The 24,615-nt window shown below is 44.5% G+C and overlaps 3 protein-coding genes across 6 annotated transcripts in view; all 3 read right to left on the reverse strand.

Moving 5' to 3' along the window:
- Positions 1-24,615, reverse strand: part of hoxb3a (homeobox B3a) — a 94,382-nt gene that overhangs the window by 59,145 nt on the left and 10,622 nt on the right. Inside the window, exon 1 of one of the 4 annotated variants that reach the window (XM_028598634.1) lies at positions 10,938-10,997. The exons of 1 other annotated variant lie outside the window; for it this stretch is intronic. The gene's annotated coding sequence lies outside the window, so the exon portion shown is untranslated. Of the gene's footprint in view, positions 1-813; positions 884-10,937; positions 10,998-24,615 lie in introns of those variants that run through there. 2 more of the 4 variants (XM_028598633.1, XM_028598637.1) reach the window with 2 other exon arrangements.
- Positions 12,551-16,144, reverse strand: hoxb5a (homeobox B5a). The gene is made up of 2 exons (XM_028598640.1): positions 15,303-16,144; positions 12,551-13,903 (listed from the first exon to the last, which is right to left on the reverse strand). The coding sequence occupies exons 1-2, from the start codon at positions 15,988-15,990 to the stop codon at positions 13,656-13,658; spliced, it is 936 nt and encodes a 311-aa protein (XP_028454441.1). The 5' UTR covers positions 15,991-16,144; the 3' UTR covers positions 12,551-13,655.
- Positions 21,055-24,297, reverse strand: hoxb6a (homeobox B6a). Its single transcript, XM_028598641.1, has 2 exons — positions 23,739-24,297; positions 21,055-21,731 (listed from the first exon to the last, which is right to left on the reverse strand). The coding sequence occupies exons 1-2, from the start codon at positions 24,295-24,297 to the stop codon at positions 21,451-21,453; spliced, it is 840 nt and encodes a 279-aa protein (XP_028454442.1). The 3' UTR covers positions 21,055-21,450.

The following is a 24,615-nucleotide window of genomic DNA, read 5'->3' on the forward strand; positions in this document are numbered from 1 at the left end:
CCTATCTATCTATCTATCTATCTGATGATGTTCTTTGGAATTTGAACTTATCACGTAGGCCTTATTATAAGCTAGACCAGAGGAGGTACAGCAAAACCTAAATGATTGCCAAAATAGTTCCCCCTGTAGTCACACAGCCCCAGGTGGCTTAGTAAGTCACTAATTAACCAGCATGATGGTGAAGGTACAGTGAAGGACATGGGGCTTCAAAAATATAAACGGTTGAAGAATCAGAGTCAGAAAAAGCTGTATGGCGTAAGTCCGTTTTGCTGTACGACGTAATTACGTTTTCGCTTACAAGGCACTAGCGTTGGTGTTTGGTGCATACAATAAACCTACCGAAAGGAAATACACAAAAAACAAAGTACAACAGACAAAAACAAATATGTACAACTTAGAAATATTACACTTGCAAAATATGTAAAAGACAGTGTAACCTAAGACATATGTTTAATATAACTGTTTTAGAATAATAACCATAATAAAGTCATTATAAACTAGTGTATTGGAAACAGGAGGAAGAGGAGGAAGAGGAGGAGGAGGGGGTGCTGCGGCAGCTCCTGCAACACGTGGTCTTCCCCTTCCTCCCAGCATGGGCAAAACACCTGCCACACATACACACACACACACACACACACACACACACACGCACACACACACACACACACACACACACACACACACACACACACACACACACACACACACACACACACACACGGTACAGCAAGAAAGCGTACGTACACACACAACGATATGCAAATGAGCCAGCTTCCTCTTATACAAGTCGATTTCTATTTTTTGTGTACTCACTCCTCTGTAGCTCGCGGATCCGCCTCTCCTTTCTGGTGTCATCGTCACATCAGCTTCAACCATTTTTCACCTTGTTATGATTATGAAATTTTGCTTTTCATTTTCCTTCTTCTGCTTCTCTCCAACACATCGGCAGCTGTGTTCCATTCCCTTCTTTCTCCATACAGAGAAGCATTGACACCTCAGTTGTCCTCTCTCTTCTGCCGACGCCACAGGTTTTTTTTGACCTCTTCGGATCCTTCGTGGTATCTTAAATAAAAAAATAAAAAAATCGCTGTCATTTCCGTGGACACCCTAGCTCACATGCATGCACGCACGCACACGCGCAGAGACGGACACACTCCGGTCTCCGGTAAAGTGTAAACATGACTGTATCCAAACCGCATCGCTCAGAATCCGCGTTTAAACAACCGCAATAATAGTTTATAGTTAGAACCACTTTAACGGTGATAATCCAGCCAAAAAAAAGAAAACACGTCACCGTAACGTTGCGACATCAGCACGGTGCGCTCCGTGCGTAAACCCCGACAAAATTGGCGTTAAATGATAAAGGAAACCCCCATCACCGGTGGCCGTTCCAAGTGTTTCCCGGTGTTACAGCGAGCAGTTTGGGGCTGGAGGAGACCGAGCAGGGCTGCTGTGGAGACTGTGGGCTCTTTAAGGCATTAAGTGTTGTGTGTGTGTGCATGGACTCAAGTTTTCAAATTAATCTGCCAGTTTGGCACACTCTTTGTTTAACGGGCGAGGCGTGTCACTCCGCGTCCCCGGTACACATTTTAATATTGGTGAGACGCGCTGACCTCCCGTTCACCCCGAGAACAACCAAGCCCCTCTCTCTCTCTCTCCCCCCCTTCCTCGTCCCCCCACCCTTTTCCACACCCTTTCTTTCAGCCATTTCCACCTCTCTCTCTCCCAACTCCCTTCTCTCCTTCATCCCCTCTTTCTGTCATTCTGTTCTTTACCCGTCCCTCTCTCCCTCCTCTCTCTCTCTCCGTCATACCACATTGAGTCGGAGTCATTACTTTGAAGAAAAATGGTCAGTAGATGTGAAAGAAGGAGGGGGGGTCTTTTTCTTTCTCTCTCACACACAGATTTTCTTTTCTTCCAGGATCATTTCTCCCTTTCCCTTTGTTGCATAGGGCCTACATATAAATGACACCACCGTGCACGCTGACATGTGAATAACCGCACCATCACTTCAGAGTCTTAAACACGAATATTTGGTAATGCGTTGTATTGGAGCTCAGTTCGTGTAAACCTTCTTTAGTGCTTTGAGCCGCGCGGAGATCAGACACGGAGGTATCAGGTGGATTTATATTGATGTTATTCGACTCTGCAACCCGCCGATGGATTTTTATCGAGTTAACTGCAGCCATATGTCCACACTTATCCCTGCTCATTTCACTACTATTACTTTCCTTGTATTTACACATTTTTATCACCGTGTCGGTTACTGAAAACAGATGTGCATTATTGTTGCTTATGTTCCATTTCGTTTTATATTATGGGTTTTTGTGAATAATTGCCTATAGGTTTTATTTACCTTCATTCGTGACGTTTTAGAAGTGCCGTGGACGCGCACACGGCACGTTTGACAAACCTACAGGCGCGCACGCGCGCTACATTTTAAATCGAGTTAATTTGGTGAACTCGGGATGAACCTTTGGAGAAGGACGGAATCTGTAACGTAGTTATTCACCCATTAGTCTACCTTTTTAGTGTGTGTGTGTGTGGGGGGGAGCCGTGCCAGCCAGGGCCAGCGCGTTTACGTCAATAAACGGATTATTTATTTACTGAATTATCATTTTGCTCATCTGTGGCGACTCATTTCCCCTCCCCTCTGCCTGTCCCACTATTTTAACCATAAAGCATAGCTCCAACAATATGTGTCCAGACGTTGCTACTCAACCGAAGCTGAGATTAAACGAGTTCAGCTTGTTTGTCTCGTTGATTGAAGTCAAAACTGTTTGCCAGATCAAACTGGGTCAGCTACGACAGGCTCGGTTATTCGGCGATAATAAAACAAACATGTATTAACCCTAAATTGGGTACTATTTTCAGATTACTTATTGTATGATTGTTTTCTCCACATCTGGCTAAGTTTGTGTGAATACTCCTTGATATACAGGGCTAAGTTTCTTTTCCACAGAACATTCAATAGCAATCCCAACAAAACAAATCGAATAATAATAATGTCTTACAACTCAACAGCAATATATACTAGGCTACTGCTGCTTAACTTTAGGCAGACAGAAATAAAAACGAGAAAGACAGAAAGCAGAAGAAAAATGGGACTCATTCTTCTCAGCTAGTAAAGTAAACAGGGCCAGACATTAATCTTGCAGTGGAAAAATCAGATAAGGAGAGTAATATTTTGTGGATGGTGCGCGAGATAAGAGTTTATTTTGACAGGATGGTGCTGATAATGCTGAGGAGAGGAAGAGCTCTGCTTTGCTAAACTCCCTCTCCAAAATGGTTTGGGGATTTATAAATAGCTGTTGGCTCCAAGCATAAAACACCACTTTACATCCCCTAATATCTGGCTGTGCAGCTCGCACACACGCGCGCACACACACACAGACACACACACATACATACACGCACACACACAGAGACAGACACACCACTAGCGTGGCACTATTGTTTCCTATAAGATTTAGGCTATAATTGATAAATATTGATTATTATTTCATCAACATAAAAATAGACCGTCTCTGTCAATATATTAATTGTATTATAGAGGCAGCACTTTTGTTTGAATGGTTGCTGCTAATAAAAGTGTTGTTTTATTTTATCTGGGCCTTCTTGTGTAGGCCTACCTATTTTTTGTATTATTATTTGGACCAGGCCTAGTTTCAGCGGATTTTGAAGGTTGATTTAATAATAAAGGAAATAGCCTATTGTTATTTTCGCTATGTTTCATTTTGGTTCCCCCTTTCCTTAACATAAGGTCTTTGCCCATGGCCAAACAAAGTGACTCAATATGAAATACAAATGTTAGCTGGTGTGAACAAAATGTGTAGCCAAACACCTGCACCCCCCCAGACATCCACCCACCCCACCCACCTCCATGTCACCGAATACCTTCTGCCCTCCCACCACCACCTTCAACCCCTCCATTTTTCCTGTCTTTCTTCTCCCTTCATCTCTCTCTCCCTCTCTCTCTGTAACATTGCGGCGGCAGGAGGAGCTTTGCTTTTGTTACCGGGGAAGGGAAGGGGAGGTCAGGCCTTCACCTCTCCTTTGCCTCCTGCTATCATTTCTCTCATCTGTACCCTCTCCCTACCTCTGCTCCTCTTACTCCCTCCCTCCCACTTTTTTTGCCTTTGACATACAGCAATTGGTCTGGAGTCGAGTGAGTGAGGAGAGGCGAGGGCGGAACTCAAGCACGACGGTGAACTTTTGACCCTTCAACTCCGTGAACTTTCTGCTGTAGGCTGACTATTAGCTTGGACATCCAGCCAGGCTGTTCTCATGCTTCGGGCAGGAAGACAGAAGGACATAGGAAAGAGAAGAAAAAAAAACCAGCTACAGTAGCCTCTACTAGGTCTTAATTCACTTGCTAGCTTGAAAATTAGCCTGTGTTGTGCTTCGAACCTAGCATGTTGCTACTTAGCTTGAGTAGTGTTTGTTGTCCTCTTTCCGGCTAACAACAGCAATGAGAAAATACATAGGCAGCCTCTCAAAAAGAGGCAGAAATTAAATGACAGCGCCTACTTTATATGGTATTTTTTTATCTTTCTTTCTGCACCTTACACCTAAGGACTTAACACTCACCATTCATCAACTGCAAAAGATGGCGACAGTTCTGACAGTTGTGTATTTAAACAGCGAGGGAGAGACGCGGGGTTGTTGCGGGTTATCGTCGGGTGGTATTCAAAAGGACGGGGGCGCGTGCTGGGAGGGAGGCCTGTACAGAGTGGGGCTCGTGCTCCTCGCTGTCCTGGTCTGAAGCGGGCTCTGGTGGCGGCGCGAGGGAGCTGCATTCTCTGGGAAAATATCATCTTCTGGCACACATCGAAACCATGGAGTAGGCTAAATTGACCTGGAATGTGGCTACTTTTCATTCCTTCTTGTTTGTGACGGAAAAGGCCCGGGAAGTGGCGACTTTCAGGACAGAAACAAGCTCAATTTGAAATGCTGCTGCTATAACACAAGCATAAATCCTCGGCTCCTTACAGTAGGCTACAAGGCTATAGGCCTACTACTGATATTACAGCAGCAACGACAAAAGACCCAGGCTAAATTTCGTTACAATAGGCTAATAGTAGCCTAACAATAATAATACAACTATTAAATTATTATTATTATTATTATTATTATTATTGTTAGTAACTAGTAGCCTAGTTTATTTGCCCAACCTACCTGCCTTGATATGCTAGAAATGGCTGTTTTTAAATTGACAATAACACTGACTAAATGCACATGTTGCATTGATAATATCCTTTATTTGACTGCACATCTGTACCTTTTCTGTCACAAAGTCACAAGTAGAAGGCTCACATTTAAATAACTTTTTCAAGATCAGTCTCAAACCAACAGTCATTCAGTTAGAGTTTGTTCCCTGAGGCGTAGCTACATTGAACACGGCATAACCTAAAATTAAACCTAGTTTAATACCCAGAAATGACCATGGTTAACTTTAAATATTTGAAAGGTTATCGGCCTGTCATTACCCTTCGCCAAGGCAAACAAAACCTACTGCAGCTATATTCCCAGTCTCAAGCGGCATTGATAGAGGTTTTTATTGACTGCAAACACGTTTAAAATAACAACCCAGTCAAAGCTTCATTTCCAGCATTCAACGGTGCAATGTAATTCATGCAGACATGTTTGTCACCCCTCTTTACTGAAATCTGTGGTAGCCTATTTGGACCTCTTTTTCTCTCCACAAATTACATTATGGTATGTTCTATAATAATTACTGTAATCGTGTGCATAATACCATGATTTTTTGGTGCTTGGCTGAACCACGTGTTACCGCTATTCGGCCAACCTGATTTAAATTGTGGAAATGTTTGGTTTGTCTGAGGTAAACATCCTTCCCTTCTGACCCGGAAATGGGGAACACAGACAGGCAAATAAAAGCGGCCAGTTAATTCCTCTCCCCTATGTTGTGGAAGTAAACGCACGAACACACACACGCATAGGGATTGGGGGGGGAGGTAGTGTGGCGCAGTATGCCATCTTCACTCCCTTGCGCGCCTGCGTGGCTCGAGCCTGTCTGCTGACCTCGCGGTGACTCCTACTCGTGCATTATTCATGGAGCGTGGCCGCGTGGTTCACCCCTATCAGTATGCAGAAGACATTAAGGCCTCGCAAATACCGATTTAAACGTAAAGCAATCACATGAGATGCTGCGAGGGGGAAAAAGGAAAGTAGTTCAGAGTGTTCGTGTGATTGCAGAGGACAAGGAATATCCCCACCTATAGCTCCAATCCACAGAATGGACTTCTGGGTGAATATAAATACGCAGAAAATAGTTGAAATTGAACGAAATCGCCTCAAATTATCAAATAGAGCAAAAAGCACCGAAAGTGCCAAGCCTACGATACAGTGCAGGAAAACACACGCAAGACCTTCCCATACCCGGGTCATCCTCCCCCCTCTCTCTCTCTCTCATGCCCTGCCAATAAACCCACCAAATACAACAAAACACACCCCACTGACTCCCACACAAAGCCCGCGACTCTCTCACACACAGACAAATATGGACAAACACACACACCTTTGCAATGCAATGAAGAAAAAGGGCCAGTCGCATTAGTTACTCACCCCACTCATCATCACCAACACACAGACTGTAAAGCCAAACTCAGCGCCTTCTGACAGCCTCGACAGGTTCAAAGGAGCAGCAAGCCCGTACACATAATACACATAATACGCATAATGGCGAGGAGAAGCGGCTCTGCATGCTGGAGCTGCCCTGTGTACATAAACGGGAAACAGATGACACACACAGCAAAAACAAAGGAGGCCATACAGAGCCGCTGCTGCACCTTCTCATGCCACAGCCTCTCTCACTTTACCCGTAAAGAATAGGAACTACATTTGTGTCACGCGTGTCATGTCTGTGTGTGGGTCTTTTTTTATTTTTGGAAGGGGTGGGTAGGGTCCGTGTGTTGTTGGGGGTGTTCCTGTATCATCATTAAAACGAGGAAGTTGATGAAAAATGAATTGTGGAGTTTTTTCGCCTTCCTGTTTACTGAACTGAAACTTCCTCAAGGACCCAGGCCGCTCCCAACACACACATACACACACATACACACAGACACACAGTCTCACACACTAGTCTATAGGGGGTAGGACAGGGAACCGTTATCTCACACCGGATGTAGGCTACAAAATTCATTTTTGTCGTGATGGAAAAGAGGCTGGTTGTACAACATACAAACATACATAAAACGTGCCGGCCTCAGCTAACGTGCAAGATTTATGATTACTATTATTATTAGGGCAATTGGTTTGTTTTATTTGGTAGGCCTATTTGTTTGGTATTTGGTTTGGTAATACTTAGTCTACGGTTCACGAGCCAAGAGGTCAAACGGGAGAATAATAATTATTTATTTTATTCTTTGTAACATAATAAAAAAGGGGAAAATAAACATCTCCTTAAAACCCAGATAAACCTAGTGTACAGCGGAAATCATATCTGACTGATATAATGGGATAATATAGGATATAATAACCACATAGGGTTAATGCCCTATTATAAATACAGCCTGAAAAGAAATATACGTTTTTCTCAGTATTTCTAATTTTAGAAGAACAAATTAAAATTGAAAAAGTCCGATTTTTAATGGCATATGTTGTAATTCTTCTTCTTTTTTTAACCATAATTTGGCAGAGAAGACTTTTGATATTTTTCCTCCAGTCTGAATATTTTGTGGTATCCCGAGCATGACTCTGAAAAACATTCGTGTGAAGTTTGTAAAAAACAATCGTAAAGGCGGAGGGCAGCGCCAGGAATCCCCAGACCCAAAATGCATTGGGGCAGGCTCGCTTCATATGTAAAGTGAACATAATAAATGAGAGTTTGAGAGCAGAGAGCACTTCCGAGAGCAGAAGCCTCCTCTCTTATTAGCGGGGTGCAGAGGACACCGGATTAACGGTGTGGTCGTGGAGAGAAGAAATACACTCATCCGTGAAGTAGTCCGCTCTACATAAATACTGTAAGAACGGGTTTGGTTAAAAATCATTCTTTGTATTAAAAAAAAAAACTTCATTTGAGAGAGTTAAAGAAAGTTGATAGAAAAAAATTATACTTAATTAAAAAATATATTGGACATGGGCATACGCCATGGGGTAAATTTCTTGAAATAAAATAAAATACCCCTATTGTGATAAGGAAACCCTTCTAAAACTAAACCTACATTTTGACGAAGAAAAACAACCTTTCACCGGAGCTTTTAACCGGATCTCAAGGCCTTCCTTAGCGGATGGAGTCTGTCCTACTTTATATTAGGCTGCATTTCCTGAAATTAAATTGTTGCTGCCAAATTAATCCAAATTAACTTCAATATACACTTTGTCTGATTTTAGTAAACAATAATAACTATATTGCGTTGTATGTGAATGATGGGAAGCATCCCCCTCTCCATACTTAGTATTTGTCGGCCTCTTCAGGGCGCCATGTTGAGGTCGGCCTTAACACAAACTAGGAGAACTATTAATTGAACTAACTTATTGTGACCAAGCTTGTTTCACCGCCAGTTTGACCACAGGGGATTGGCTGATAATTAAAGTTATCTACCGGGAGCTGTGACGCCGCACTGACTGACTGTTCCAAAAAAACAAAAAAAAAGTTTGAAACTCCGCTCGGTGCATGCCGAAATATGAGCGTCCGCCGTGACACGAGACATTAAACAATTTACATGATGGATCTAAGCAATAAGGAGCGGGCGTGCGCGGGGAGAGCACGACGCCCCGTGACTGGTAGCCGGGCTGTCTGACAGCTCGAGTCCCGCTTCAGACATCAGAGGGAAGCAGTGTGGAGAACTATTGAAGATCCAGGGCACGGTGGGAGCGGTGAGAGACTACAGCCTACTGTAAACACCTCCCCCTTCTCCCCTTTTATTCACAACACCGTTATTTCATTATCATGTCATAACGCCACATGAAGGTGTTTGCTTGGCGGCTTTGGCGTTTTCGACCAATATATGCGAAGTACTTGTGGATGCAAGAATTAAAACAATTGCGTTGCATTACCGTTGATTTCAACGGATACATGAGGTGTAAATGTTTGTTCTTCAATATTAGAGACACTGGCCTTCTAACTGGCGGTGTGTCATTCCTGGTTGTAAAACGGATGTGTTTTGTTGAGATGTTGCATGTAGAAGTCCATCAGGTTGTTTCAGTAAAGAGGTTTTGTGTCACGTGGCCTCATTAGTACTCCCATTAACATTTTATGTTGTTCAATCAGGCTGGTGTCACTCATATTATTGAGATGTGTATTTCCATCAGTCTATTCGACAGGCTGAAGGACTCCAGTGCTATCAGTGAAGAGTTCCGGTGTGACTGTTGGATTTAAGTTAGTAAGTTTTGGTTTCACGCTTGTTTCATAAATTCTGGTGCAGTGTTTGGCTTGTCATCACGTTTCAATGCATTACATGGGTGTCCTAATTTTACTAATATTTGGTTCAGTGGAGAGTTTTGATGCCCCTTTTCTTTGCAGAAACATGTCAGTACATGATCTAAAAGCTTTTTAAGACAGCTGATAATAGTTTACATCTACTGTAATTTTAAATCCTCTATTAGAGTTGGTTTGGATTGAGTGTTTTGTGCCCTATGTTTCAATAATTTCATGGAAGTTTTATCTGGATGAGGTTAATTCGAAAGCCCAAGCGTCTGGTTACAGTTTGATTTGATTTACAAGCTTCTCTCCAACAAAAACCGCTTAAGTTAAGTACTTCTACAACAGGCGAACAACAGGCCATAGCTCTGGTGTAAAACAACCTGGAAGGACCCTGATGGCGAGCCTTGGGAATGTTTGTATCCACGACGCTTTTTCACTCACACCCATCCTGCCTGGAAAATACAAGGGCGAAGGACGGACAAAGATTTTCTTGTACCCAAGGACGCATGTCACAACTGTGTGTGTGTATGTGTATGTGTATGTGTATGTGTATGTGTATGTGTGTGTGTGTGTGTGTGTGTGTGTGTGTGTGTGTGTGTCCATTTACGTCTTGGTTAATGTTGGCACACGCGGGCATTTCTCCAACTCTTAATAATTCATTGAAAGCATTTTTACGCACACAAAGGCCGTGCGTAAAAGCGACAAAACAAACGTACAATGAAACGCTCCTCTCCAAAATTGCTGCAAGATTCAGCATTTAAGACGTTTATTGCTATATGTAAAGATGTAATAAAAAAGCTTACTTTGACAGTCTCCTTACACAACAATACAAAGGCTAATAATACAATACGTTCTAATAAATAGTTGTTGGAAGGGCAGTAATATCAATCAGGGAGGGAATGTGAATTAACTTCATAAAATGAATCTCATATTTTTCTGTTATCCAAAAGAGAGAGAACATATCAGTCAGACTAGTTCCGCACCTTCACCCCCCCCCCCCCCCCCCCCACCCCAACATAACAAAAAAAACTGTTCTGGGTCTGTACATTAAATGTATTATTAAGGGATCAAACACACCATATTCATTATAACCGCACCGACGTTTTCCTCTTCATTTTATTTTCGTAAAAGTTCAGTGTCCAACACACTCACATACTGACACCCACGGATACACAAAGACTGTAGTGATGTAAACCACTCTCTCTGCTGCCAGCCGCCTCTCCACACTGAGCCAGTCTCCTGTGTGCAATGCGTGCCATCATTACGCACGCACTAAAACGCGTATTTTGGGGGCTACCCAAAACTGCGCGAGTGTTCACACACACCATTTCAGTCCATCTGTGACGCCACAACCGTCGCGCGGTCCGGACCAGCCACAACAACCTCTCAAATATACCAGAGCTTCGTGGCACTCAGCGAGCGCGTTAATACAGCAGCACTACAGTGAGTGAGTGACATGGTAATTACACAGCTCTCTCTTCCTTTGCCACCTCCCACCCCTCCCCTCTCTAGAGCTCCTACTTACAGACAGCCTTTAAACACTACTTACTGCGCGTCCTGGCTCTTTCTATCCACCGGCTGTTCTTAGCTTCCAGAGCGGCACAGAGTGGAGCTCGCCGGGCTCCGCGAGTGAACCGGAGCTGGAGCAGCGGCCGGTAGTGGCCTGCTCTCTCTCTCTCTCACACAAACACACACACACACTCACACCACCCTCCCTCGCGCTCTGTCTCTACTTTACTGACCCCTTTAGGATCCCCGCGAAGCCGTTAAACCGTCACTTGCTTTCTAGAATGTGAAATATATAGTACATTGTCAACTCCCCAAAACCATAAAACTAACTTTATGGACCCCACGTGACCAGAGGAGAGCCAGTGAGAGGTATCAGTCTGAGGCCAGGCCTGATCTTTACGATCCAACTTGGAGATAAAAACCCTCATCCGTTTGACATGTAAATGTCAAAGCTGCCTCCTCTTTTTATAGTTTGGCCCAAAGCAGAAGGAGGTTAGCTTTAAAAAAAAATATCTCAACACACATACGCACACAGATGAGGCAGGAGATAGCGGCTGTGTCCAGATGAGGCTCGGAGCTGGACCTCGTCCCCCCTCCTCCTCCCTTCACCAGCTCGCAAATAGAGCCGTGTATGAGCAGGGAAGCTGAGGCAGTATCAGTCGGTGAGTTTAAAAGTTAATTTGGTTGTTTACAGTTGGAAATCGGGAAAAGGTAACCTAATTTGGCCGGGAGTGGCCTCCGTTAGGACGGAAAAAGGGAGGCCGTTTAGAGAAAAGTGACCAATTTGTCCACCGCGGGTAGTTTGTTGTCTTGTCAGAATTGGTCAGCAGGGATGGAAATTGGCCTGTGCGTCTGTTCTGTGTGTGTAGGCTATGTGTGTGTTTTATGCAACTTGTTTCGTGAGTGGTGATCCTGACGCTGTGATGCTGCTGAGGTCCAGTAGAGTTGTCGCCTTGGAAATCTGGCGTCCAGGGTTAATATGTGGCCTGGAAAACAGACCGCAGGCCTCTGGACGGATGTTTGAAGCACTTCGGTTGTCCAGCTTGAATCATTTGGTAGAATTAAACCCTGGCAGTTATTAAAGCTATTTTCATGAGACAAGGCTCCGAAATACGCACAAGAGTATGGAGAAAGTGGTGGAAGACGAAAACGCACAGAAGAAGAAAGTACATTTTCTCATCTGCAAGAACTGGACTCAGCTTGGTAAGGCAATTAGTCCAGACCCACATTGGGCATTATCCGGACCAACCACACTATCCCGGGCTATTTCTCAGCAAGGTAGACGTTATAAAATGAAACACCAACCACAGCCTGAGTTTGGCAGCCGACGGCTGATGTCATCTCGCGACACACTTTTTCATATTATTTAAATTATTCACATTAAATTCATACCGGCGCAAAGATTCCCCTTTCATTTGTCCAAACTAGTTTTCGGCCGAGGACGTTGCCCCAGCAGGACCTCACGACTTCTAAAACCTTTGGCTTGTGTAAATGTCATGCTCTTCAACCCCCAGATAAGCCATTTGTGCGGCAGTTTGGTACAGGAGCAGTTGGTTGAGTCTGTCTGCTTTTGATGAGTATGCGGGGAACTTTATTGTTGTTGTTTTTTTACTGTAAGTTACAAACAAATACAAAAAGCTCATTGGCAGAAAGCGTAAATGTTTCTACAGTACAGTAGCCATCTATCTTACGTGCGTTCACACGCATACTTTTACACACCACTCACGGGCGAGCATTCACGCACTCTCTCTCTCTCACACACACACACATACACAATCTGCAACTACAAATAGCCAACTGGTCACATTTAAAAATGTTAATATATATCTATATACATCCTTTCTGAAACATGAATCCAATAATTACAATAATAATAACAATAATGTACAGTTACACTTTTTGAATAATAGAGCTACACAACATTAAGGAGGTAAGCGGGGCTTTGTTTTTAGACACACACACGCACGCACACACACACACACACACACAAACACACACACACACACATTTTCCTGCTTCCTAAATAAAAATAAGAGCAGATTTGAATGGCAAATGTCTGCCAGAGAGAGAGAGAGAGAGAAAGAGAGAGAGAGAGAGAGAGAGAGAAAGAGAAAAGAGAAAGGGACTCAAACTGGAGGCTATACACATATTATTGGCTGTAAACAACTTAGAATAAGAGCTCACATGCTGACATCTCTAGAAAGCACTTGGTCAAATATAAAACATCGCACTTGACACATAAAGCGATATATAGACATCAACAGGTAGGTAGCAAGGTTGTCAGGGAGGACGTAAATAGAAGCGTAGTTAGGTAGCATTACTCATCCTTTCCTTATCTCGACTCCTCTGATCGGGACAGATTTAAAAAAAAACAAAAAACGACAACAACATAGAGGAACACTAAGTTTTTTTTTGTTTTTACAAGAGCAAGTACCACAGTCATTTTTTTGTACATTGCCCTAAAACACCAAAGACCAACATGCTGAACAAATAAAAAGTGCTGCGCTGCTGTACAGTACTCCGTTGACAATAGGAAGTGTTTTTAAAATCTGGGTTTGGAATCTGACACTGTACAAATGTTTCTGCATCACCGTCTTCTTTTTCTCCATTTTCTGCCGGCTTCTTCTGGCGTTTTTATGTTTTCTTCAAGTTTTCTTTCCTGTTTTGTCTCTCTATTCCCTCCCGGGAAGCCTGTACATGGGAGTAACTTTTCCACAGAAATGGAGGTATGGATTTTTTTTTTTTTTTGGGTTCATTTCTAGGGTTGGAAGGCGCTGCCGGCGGTGGCCAGGCTCATGCTTTTCAGTTTGTTGTCCTTCTTCCACTTCATCCTCCGGTTCTGGAACCAGATCTTGATCTGCCGCTCCGTGAGGCAGAGCGCGTGCGCGATTTCAATACGTCGCCGCCTGGTGAGGTACCGGTTGAAGTGGAACTCCTTCTCCAGCTCCAGAGTCTGGTAGCGGGTGTACGCCGTCCGCGCCCGTTTCCCGTCCGGGCCTGTCATATCTGAGGGTTTGGAGCGAACAAAAGGCTGTTAAGGTGTGTGTGTGTGTGTGTGTGTGTGTGTGTGTGTGGTTGGGGGTTGTTGGATGCACCAACATGTGACATAAAAGGGTTATCATTTAGATTTGCACACCTACAGCGGGTGGACCCTAGTATAAAATAACCAACTAAAATACTATTGGATCAGCACGTCCCGTTACAAAGGGATTCTACAGGTTTGTTGCTTTGCATTCTGGTATATTGTAGCTACAGGTGTTGCTATTATTGTGTCCACCCCCTCTATAACCCCACACACATGCACACGATACAGAAGGTTGATTTCACCCTTAGTTTCATCAGAATGAACGTGCGTAATGGCCCAACAATAGTGTGTAGAAATGTTGCCTTATTCTGACAGCAGTCTTTCTTCACACATTTTATTTCTGCCATTTCCACTCCACAGCCTGTGCTAAAAGATCTGCTTTTATTTGTCACATTACTGTTTTCTTTTTTAACCACCCCTCTTCACCATCACCCTCTCTATTCCCCCCTTTTGACTCCCTTTGGCTCCCTTCGGGATTTAATTGCCCCGTCCTCTGCCTCACCTCCCTAATAAAGTTCCCACACGTAATAAAGCTTCACTTTTCAAAGGAGCAAGAGCCTCAAAAGCCTTCCTGGCCTCTATTTCTTTTTTCTTTTCCCACCCGGATCTGTCTGCGCTACTCAGCCTGTTGGGCTTTGCTGCCCGGCTTGCCTCTCCCGTGACAGATTTATGACGCTTTTGTGGAATTTGCTAAATAAAAAAAGAGGGAGAAAATACAGAGGAGCAACCACCCGGCGTCCCTAGCTTCTACAGGAGGGAAATGCAAAACGAATTGCACCCTGATGCAATAAGAAAACACGCTAATACACAACTGCAGCTGGTTAACCAGAGGCTGGCCAGCTGTCCTGATTACTGACTTTCTGATTTCCAAATAAGTACAACACACACACGGCAATATTTGCTCTGTATCTGCAGGAAAGCCAGACGCAAAAATACAACAGACATTTTGTGCTCTACTGGGAGGTTCAAACGCCTCGCTTACTGATTTCTGACACTTACATGACAATATTAAATTGGCGCAGTGGAAAAGGCTGCGTGGGGTGCACACACAAAATGAAGAACCGTGGCTAAATGTGTGTGTGTTCTCAACAGTCAGTTTACTCGACTCAAATCAAAACAGCAATAAGTCTGCTGAATCTTTAGTGTACATGCAAAGAGGCGCAGAGCACCATGGCTCCCCGTGTAGTTTGTACAAGCCCTAAACTGTCACCAACCCCATGTGTCCAAACATATTGGCTAGAATCTATTGAGTCGGCATTATGAATATTATCGCCCTATGATACAGAGCTAATAAGCTGTAAACACAAGAACAGCATGTACCATGGCTAATGTGCAGCTTTCTCATCCAGGGGAATATCTGTGGTGGCTGAGTATCGCTGCCCGTCGTGCTGCCAGCGGCTGATCCCGCCGGGCCGCCCTCTTGCCTCTGCGGGTGCCCGGTCCTGGGCGGCGGGTTGCTGCCGTGGCCGGCGTCCCTTTTGTGCTGCAACTCCTCGGTCTCTGGTGACGAGTCGTCCAGCTCCGTGAAGCGCTGCGCCGTGCCGCTGCCGCCGGAGGAGGTGGAGGACAGATTTGGAGAGCTGAGATTACCGCTTCCTGGTTGCTCCGAGCGGGGAGACGAGCTCTGGGCGCCCAGTTTGGGTTCTCCAATACCGGGTGACAGGAGGGAGTCTGCCGCAGAGGCGAGAGAGCAGCTGGACGGCTGTCTGAAGCCCGTCTCCGGTGCTGGGGAGCCGAAGCCCCTGGAGTCCCCAACGACCGAGCCGCCCCCGAAGTGTCCTCCGGTGTTGGAGGCGCTGCCGCTCCCCCCTCCCCGGTTGGTGACGGTCAGGTCCATGCCATTGTAGTTGTAGCCGTAAGAGCCCGTCGCATGGTGCATGTTGGCGGAGGAAGAGTCCCTGTACGTCCCGCCGTTCATTGCGCCGTTGCCGGCTCCATAATTTAGCAGTTGATAGTCGGGGCCATTTGGGTAGCGCCCCGAGAACGAGTTTACAAAGTAAGAGCTCATTTAGGTTGTTTTAGAGAGTTGCAGGCTTACAGCTGAGTACTAAGGGGCGCTTGATTTGTTAGATTTCTCTTGGTCGTTATAACGCGGGTACTTTCAACGATTTATGATGTATTAGTGAATTATGGCGTTGCACTGTACTTCGTTTTTAGCTATGTATGCGCCGTCCAAATATGGGGGTGGGGTGGTGTGTGTGTCAGTGTGCTGGATTGAGGGGTGTGTGTGTGTGTGTGTGATGGGGGAGGTGAGGGGTGAGGTGAGGGAGGAGAGACAGAGAGAAGAGGGGGGAGGCGGTCACGTGCTTTTGTTGACCAGTCGTAAATTCTCGCCGATGACTTTGGAGGTAATTCATGCTCTGAGGTTTCTAATGATGAAGGGATGGGCGGGGGAAGCTCTCTCTCTCTCTCTCTCTCTCTCTCTCTCTCTCTCTCTCTCTCTCTCTCTCTCTCTCTCTCTCTCTCTCTCTCTCTCTCTCTCTCTCTCTCTCTCTCCCTGTCTCTCACACATCCTTTATTCTGCTGTTGGAGGTGCCGGGGGTGAGCTCAGAGCGCCACCTACTGCAGACATAATGTATTGCACTTATTAAAAAGACAAATAGAAGGGAGAGGGAGAGAGTAGACCCTCGAAAAGGAGTATGAGAGAGCTGGTATAAAATATTCTCTCTCTCTCTCTCTTTCTGCGTGAATGTGTCTCTCATCGCTCAGGCCTGTTAATTGACCTTTGCTTAGGCTGGGAATTAGGAGCCAGTGACCATAAACCATAAAATAACCTGTTAATAATGGAATATCTAACACAGCAGACAGACCCGTAATATCAGTCAACCAACGCTGCCATACGCCTTCATTTGAGAGTTTTCCACAATCAGACCTACGTTGAAAAATTGAACAGCATAAATCATAATAATAGTCTAATAACAGCAACAAAACATAGACTGAAACAATTAAAATTACAACATCAATGACGTGCGGGACGTCACAAATAGGAACTGATATTTACTGCGACATAAATGCCGCACAGGCCCATTAGTCGCTGTGCACCTAGGACCATAACAGCTGTGTTAAGATAGTGATGCATTCAGGGCCGGTAAAAACAATTTCACGTCTTTACTTTACTTTTTTTCTTGAAATGTCTCTAAGAGTATCATCGATATTTACCTCAATCATCCACCTTAAACACACATAGTGGCCTCATCAACCGAGTTCAATACAAAAACTTTTAACTCTTATTTTTTTCTATTTACATGATGTTGTATAGTGTTCCCTCTTTGCTGTTGTCTCAGTCATATTTACTGTACTAAGCATACATCCTCTCCACTGTAGCAAAAATACGGTAGATTCATTTAAAAAAATGTATTGACTTCATAGGCCTGCAATTTAAAGTTACAGGGGCAGTGCACATTAATAGCCATTTCTACAAATGAGCCATATTTACTACTTTTCAACTGCAGTCCCTGGGCAGGCTTCTGTCTGGCTCTAGTCAACCAGGAAGTATGTTGACAATAAACTGTGAAAATGACCAAAGTCTAACACTACCTTTAACCAAAGTAACTTAGCCATCCCCACCAAAGTCACACTGTCTGAAGCCACCAAGTCATGACTGAGAAGGAAAGTCAGATTTGGACTATACTGCTTCTTTCTTTCTTTCTTTCTTTCTTTCTTTCTTTCTTTCTTTCTTTCTTTCTTTCTTTCTTTCTGTCCTTTATTTCTTCTCTCCCCCTGCAGCCTCCCTTCCAGCTGCAGACGAGGAATGTTAAACCTGATCTGTGACGTCCACACTGGATGGAAATCTGCTGATTTATGATTTGTTGATTCCAGGGTTGGGATGCATTTCAGCCAGGGTGCCTCTGTGTGTGTGTGTCTGTGTAAGTGTGTGTGCGTGTGCGTGCGTGTGTGTGTGTGTGTGTTATTAGGCCTCAACGTGCACTCGGTTGTGCATGTTTCTGACACACACACATATATGCACACAGGCTGGAACACAGGGCATGAAGAATTCCAGACTTTTTTGTGTGAAATGATACAAATGGATGCGCTCTGTGGGGGACTGTGTGTACATAAATGTGCTCCTGCATGTGTGTGTAGTTGCAGGCCACATTTCAGACACTCAGCTGCTCTCACACTGAGTGTCGGCAAAAGAACCAAGCAGCTGGAATGGAAATGATCTTGAATATTCAGAAGTATGTGGTGGGAATAAAACAACTGCAGCAGCCAGCAACAGGGGTGGACACATGCACAAAACAGATATATTTATTATTTTACTCACTAGAGTTCTGATATCAATAGCCCGTATTAAATCAGCCATCTGTTGACTTGAAAGCAGGCCGAGGGGCTTAAAAGCACAGAACCCAAAGAGGGGGAGGCACTGACCCAGTTGGCACACACTTCTGAACACACTCCCCTTGTTATATATAGATTTCCACCACACTGAATATTTGTACCGTGAAACAGCTCGCTGACCACTTTGGTCCAAACTAATTCCACAGTTTCAGATAAGAGTTCTACACTGGTGGATTTTGGATTTTGGATTTTAGCATAGAACACACCATTTGCAAACTGGATTTGACTTACCTCTGTGCCACTCCTGCATTTTTCTGGTGTTATAATGCTGTTTTGCTAGCTCTCCAGTTTGCCCAATAGCTGTGAGGACGGTCAGGATTCCTGTTAGTAGATCAAGACTTTCTGAATTGTGCTTCTGCTCAGATTGTTTATGGATAAAATCATCCACTAAATAGCAAAGTTTTTTTTTCATCCATTGCACAAATGTGAGCACTACTTAAATCTTCATTTCAAGCTGTGCACGGATGTTAAGATGTTGTTAAGACGCCTCTGTTTTGGAGAATTTTCCTATTTTAACTGAAGTTGAAATGTCACCGATTTTGAATAGTTTATGGTCTAATGAAACCGTTTCAAACTCTTGCTGAACCACCTCAGAACCTCATTTTTTTAAACCTTCTAAAAATGAGGGAGGATACAAAGCGTAGACAAAATAAAGATCCATACCATTCTTTATCAAAAATATGAAGAAAAAAAACATGTGCGCAGTTAGTATGTGTTGGCTTGTCAAATGAGCCCTCTGGGTCACAGTGAAACCATTTCCACTGTGTTAACATGGAACATCTGCCAGCGTGCACTTCTCCTGACAGCAGACATTCTCACTGTGGGAATCGAACCACCGACACTGGCTGGCATGGTCAGAGCCAAACAAAAAAAGGCCGTAGAATAACACACCAAGCCAGAACAGGTTGTCAGCCTGTTACAAGACATTAACTTTATATTCTGAAGACTGCAAAACAACAGCTTATTAAACTGAATTAAATGATATTAAATCTAAACTTACTTGCTTCTCTCACACACAGACTGCGGAAAATATTTCATTGTCTCCGTGTGGTATTAATTATTTACTAAAAAACCATGCCATAGTCTAGATAACCTTGGCAGCATGCTGTACAACTGGATGGGCTTTTATTAGCACACTTACTCCAACTCAATATAGTCAGGACAACAATTGGGATAGCATTCAATCAGCTTGAGAATTAGAATCATTTTCTTTGCGAAACTAAGAACACATGCCTGGTAGTGGGAGTTATTAATATGTATGCTATTGATGAACTACTCATGCAAACTAAATAGCATTACGGTAACTAAATGTGTCTGTATGAGTGTTGTAAGTGGATGTTTTAACATCAAAACAGCTTTTCTTTTAATATATTTTTTATGAATCGATTTCATTAAAATAAAATGTCTATGTCAGTTGACTATGAGAATAGATACTCAGTACAGCGTGGTGGTCCTACCAAGCAATGGCGAGTTTCCTGCGTTGATGTTGATGCAGTTTACTGTGCCTCTTCGTGTTATCAATTCATGTCAACAATGAATTTGCAAGAGATAAGCTAGAAAAAGGCGGGTGGTTTTTTTGTGTTTATGGCGCGTGCATCACTGAAACCCAAGTCGCCGCTGCCGAGAGATGGAACCCGCGCGCCGGTCACTCAGGGGACAAGCAGAGTTCAAAGGGTCGCGAGGACATTGTCCACTTTGTCTGGATGAAGTGTGTGTGTGTGTGTGTGACGTGTCTGGCCGGTCGGCTCGAGGACAGGTCAACTTTCTCTCCCCCGGTCTGGTCATCAATTAGTCCAGCCCGCAATCAGCACTAGCTCACTTCCCCCTCCGGACAAACCGCGTGCGCAGCCTCGGCCTCGGCCCCCGCGGTCTCGCCTCGCGCGCCGTAAATATGTGCGAGCATGGTTCAAGTAAAGAGGGTAAAAGGTTGAGGGTGTCTTTAGGCCACTAAATCATAAAACCAAACTGGTTCTACTCCTCAGTGGTCACCTTTCACAAGAAACTAAAACGTTGCTGTTCAATAATGTTTTAGAAGCCTGATAGATACCCCCCCCCCTCCCCTCCCCCTCCCAAGAAGAATCTCTCCCAGTACATAGACTACTTTACATTTTATTGAACATTTCTCATAGGTAGTATACGTAATTACTTGACAAAACAGTATAACATAAACAAACAAAGTAAAAATCCATAAAATATACACTTTCCTGAACGTTTTTTTAGGTAGTTTGGAGAATAACATCAGTAGGTTAACAACCCCCACCCCACCCCACCTCCCCCACTCGCACCCTTCTATATTGGAAAAGTAAAACACCTGGAAAGGTTAAATTACCCCCACCCCTACCCGCAATTACATGACTTTCACCGTGCAAGGTGTTTTTTTCTTCCCCCCCCCCCCGTGCTTATTTCTATACAGTTTAAATATGAACACCATATGACAGCCTATACACTTCTCAAATAGTTTTTCCTCCCCACACTGTTGTGAGCGTGTTTGCACGAAGGTATATATATATATATATACACATATCACGTTTATAAAGTTCTAAAGCTTCAAAACAAGTGCTGGGCAGACAGTAAGCACATTTGACAAAAATAAAAAATAAGTAGAATAAGCAGTTAGGTGGTTTTCTTGGAATGCAACAAGAAGTTGTGTCTTAACACACTTTGTCACCGTTGGGCGGTCTGTTACTTATTTATTGTATTTTTAAATACACTTCGGATCCCATAGCCTGACCCCCCCTCTCTCGTTTTATGTTCTTGTTTCTATTTTTCCTCATTTCTTAATTGTAGGCTATCTGCTCTTTACACAGTCACACGGTTCCTTCTCAAGAGTCTGTTACGAATTGTTTCCCATTGTTCAGACCACACAGAGAGGCAGTTGGATACATTTTTTGAGGGATCCAAAAAAGGAATCCCCCCCTTCCTTCTTTTGTACATGTTTCACCCCTGCTCAGGTAAAAGAAATTAAATAAAAATCAAATCAAATGTAGGCTACTTTTCCCAGAGTTTTCACATCAGACCAAACGCCAGGACCAACTTTGAGAAGGGAAGAGGAAGGGTTTCACCAGCATTGTGTCTTTTTCTCCATCCTCCTCTTGCGTCTTACATCTGTCTGTTTTTCCTCCACCTCCTGTCACTCCGTCCGTTTCTCCTCTTCCTCTGCACCGTTCACCGTGGAGGAAGAGGACGACGAGGAAGAAGAGGAGTTGATCAGCTTGTTCTCCTTCTTCCACTTCATCCTCCGGTTCTGGAACCAGATCTTGATCTGCCGCTCCGTGAGGCAGAGCGCGTGCGCGATCTCGATCCGCCGCCGCCGCGTGAGGTACCGGTTGAAGTGGAACTCCTTCTCCAGCTCGAGCGTCTGGTAGCGCGTGTACGTCTGCCGCCCGCGCCTCCCGGGGCTGCTGAAGGTCCCTGAGAGATAATGGAAGACAGAGAGAAAGTTACATTTTAACCAAACTAATAACACATAGACTGACTGGTGACAGGGGGGGAGGGGGGGGGTGTTGCTGATTAGATGCCCGTTGATACAATTTATGCTTCTCCCCACCTAGCAATTTGGGTCCTATAAAGTTAGAATGTAATCCAGAAGTTAATCAGTCCCCAAGTGCTTTGGTGTCCTGCTTAGTGCACATTTTCTTCCATGAAGCGGCTTTACAGATTTTTAAGATGTCATCTCTTCTGTTAACCTGACTCTTTAGACCAGCAGGCCTCATTTGAGAAACGTTCTCCTTGCTGAAGGCTGGAATTAATATTTTTTTTTATTCTTTTTTTGGGAACCAAAATAAAACGCCGTATAAAAACATGAACAACCCACCCATTCATTTATTTATTTCACTTTGAAATGTCTGTTTTAATGTCTCTACTGGTGAATAGCAGCATTCAGCAGAGAAGAAAGAAACGCAGTGTTTTAAATTTCGACCTCACACTTTATAATAATAATAACAGTAATAATGACAATAATACTAATTATAGGCCTAATAATAATAATAGTATTAAAAGTAAGGGCAGTACAGTATTTCAGATTGTATTCCCCCTGGAGAGGATGATCTTCCATGGCTTAGTCTCCTCTGATCCTTACTAACAGTATTTTGGCCCCCGGTGGTAAACAAATCGCCATGTTGTCAGTTTAGCAGCTTCAGATTCGGTATCGATCTCAAAGGCAGAGCACGGATGGAAAACCGCACGCGGCTCAGGGCACGTATCTAAATCTAAACATCCATAAATAAAAACTCAGCCAAACCGGATTATGAAGGAGCACTCAGAGTTTCTGTGCCACTCTGTTCTCTCTCCAGCTGCCATTTACATCTTCAACTGTCATGTATAACCCGCGTTGTGTTTTATTCCTCAAATATATATATTTTTTTATTTTTATTTTTTTTGCAGCGGAGCCTGTTTCCACCTCATCTGTCATAACTCCGAGAGTCCTGCAGGGCTTTGTACAACAGTAGCCCTTGCTGCATCATCCTCCATTACTCACTACACTCTCAACAGGCCGCTTTTCTCCTCTAAACAAAGACACTCGGGTTTGCAGTACAGTGGCCCACGAAGATAATGCCATAATTATGGTTTCATTCACACAACAGTGGAAAACAGGACAGACTATATGCTTCTTTCGGGCAGTCGCATACATCAAATAGCTGACCCTGAATGTCTCACGTTCACTCCGAATTTGGTAGCACTGGCAGGCCTGATTATAAGTCTAATATCTAATCTGTTCGGTTATGAATAAACAGCGCATAACACTGTCTGCGCTAAGTTGAACACGCTCCATTTAAGATAACACAAAGGAAGTAGTGATAAAAGAAATTAGTAATAATAACAGGAGCTGTGATACCATTCTTCCTGCATAAATAGCGGTATATCAAAAAGTAAAAAAGAAAAAAAAAGAAATTAAATAACACGTCTTCTCTTTAAATGCAAGCTGTTGAGAATCTTTTTTTTAATTTGACTTATTTGTTCCTGTTTAAAGTCAACCCGACAGAGGAAGAATGTTTAAACCCTGAAATAAAAGAATGGAGACGGACACAAGTTGAATAGAAACTAAAGACTGCATGCTTTTAGGTTCCTCTCTGTCCATCCATCTTTCTATCTCTTCATTGTTTTCACCCACAACACTCTCTGACAGCCTTTTCCTCTCTAACTTTCTTCCCCCTGCTCGATGGCAGCGTCGGTCAGCAGGTCACATACAGTATCAGGAGCTCCAACCCAAACAAACCCGCTTTATGACGGACAATAAAATACCGAGCACATGACTGACTGACAGGCCAACAAACGGGGATCATAAAGCAGCTACTGGGAGAGGAGGAGGAGGGAAAAGAGAAAGGAAAGAGAGCAGAGGAAGCAAACGTCAGTTTTATGACGGGGATCATAAAATATGCAAGAAAGAGGGGGGAAAAGGAAGAAGAAGGAGACACTCACCGTTGCACGAGTTCATCCGCTGCATCCACGGATAAATGGGGGCTGAGGACTGCAGCTTGTCGTCCATCGTCTCACCGAACATCCCTTTTCCACTCAGCCCAGCGCACTCCGCTTTACGCATGCCGTCCTGGCTCAACGCGAGCTGGTGCTCTTCCAGGCTGCACGGGTGCTCCTTGTCCCGGTAAAAGCTCGTGGCCGCCGCCGCTGCCGCAGCTGCCGCAGCTGCCGTGGCGTAGTCGCAGGCACCGGCTCCGGTTGCGCCCCCTACGCCGACGCCTGGCGCCGCCCGGTGCCCGCCGTACGCTCCGTTCGCCGCCTGCTGGTAGTAGGTGGACGCCGGGTACGGTTTGTCCTGGTGCACGCCGCCGCTGGCGCCGTACGCCACGGCCGCTGCCGCGGAAACGGCTGCTGCCCCCGAGTAGTGCCTGAGCGGGTGGTCGGCGGCGTATCCCGACGAGTAGAGCGGGATCTGACCCAGGAACGACTCCGCCGCCTGCCCGCCAGCACCCGTTCCCGGTAGCGTCACCGGGAAAGTGGAGTTGACAAAATAGGAACTCATCGGGAGAAAGTAGGAGAGGAGAAGAAGAAGGAGGAGAAGAGAGAAGACAGAAGAGAGAGGAGAGGAGAAGAAGAGGAGAGGGGAGGACAGGAGGGCACGAACAAACACAACAACAACGCTCACACGATGAAGAAGAAGAAGAAGAAGAAGGAGGAGGAGTAGAAGGATGCTAACGGCTAACGGCTAACGGTTCTCCCTCCCGTCCTCCTTCCTCAGCCTTCCCCTGCCCGCACTTTATGATTTGTTGTGTTTTATAGCCGACAGTCCGACGGGCTGCTGCTATCACTTAGTTTATCGCAGATTGGGAGGAGTGGGGTG

This window comes from Perca flavescens, chromosome 15, assembly GCF_004354835.1.
Source record: "Perca flavescens isolate YP-PL-M2 chromosome 15, PFLA_1.0, whole genome shotgun sequence".
Taxonomy (NCBI): Eukaryota; Metazoa; Chordata; class Actinopteri; order Perciformes; family Percidae; genus Perca; species Perca flavescens.

What these genes read in the sequence shown, in the direction of transcription:
- hoxb5a (XM_028598640.1), bottom strand. Translation starts at nt 15,990, where the DNA reads ATGAGCTCTTACTTTGTAAACTCGTTCTCGGGGCGCTACCCAAATGGC. An exon ending in AAAGCTGCACATTAGCCATG is followed by an intron (nt 13,904 to 15,302) that starts GTACATGCTGTT and finishes CCAAACCCTCAG; the next exon opens with ATATGACAGGCCCGGACGGG.
- hoxb6a (XM_028598641.1), bottom strand. Translation starts at nt 24,297, where the DNA reads ATGAGTTCCTATTTTGTCAACTCCACTTTCCCGGTGACGCTACCGGGA. An exon ending in GCGGATGAACTCGTGCAACG is followed by an intron (nt 21,732 to 23,738) that starts GTGAGTGTCTCC and finishes ATTATCTCTCAG; the next exon opens with GGACCTTCAGCAGCCCCGGG.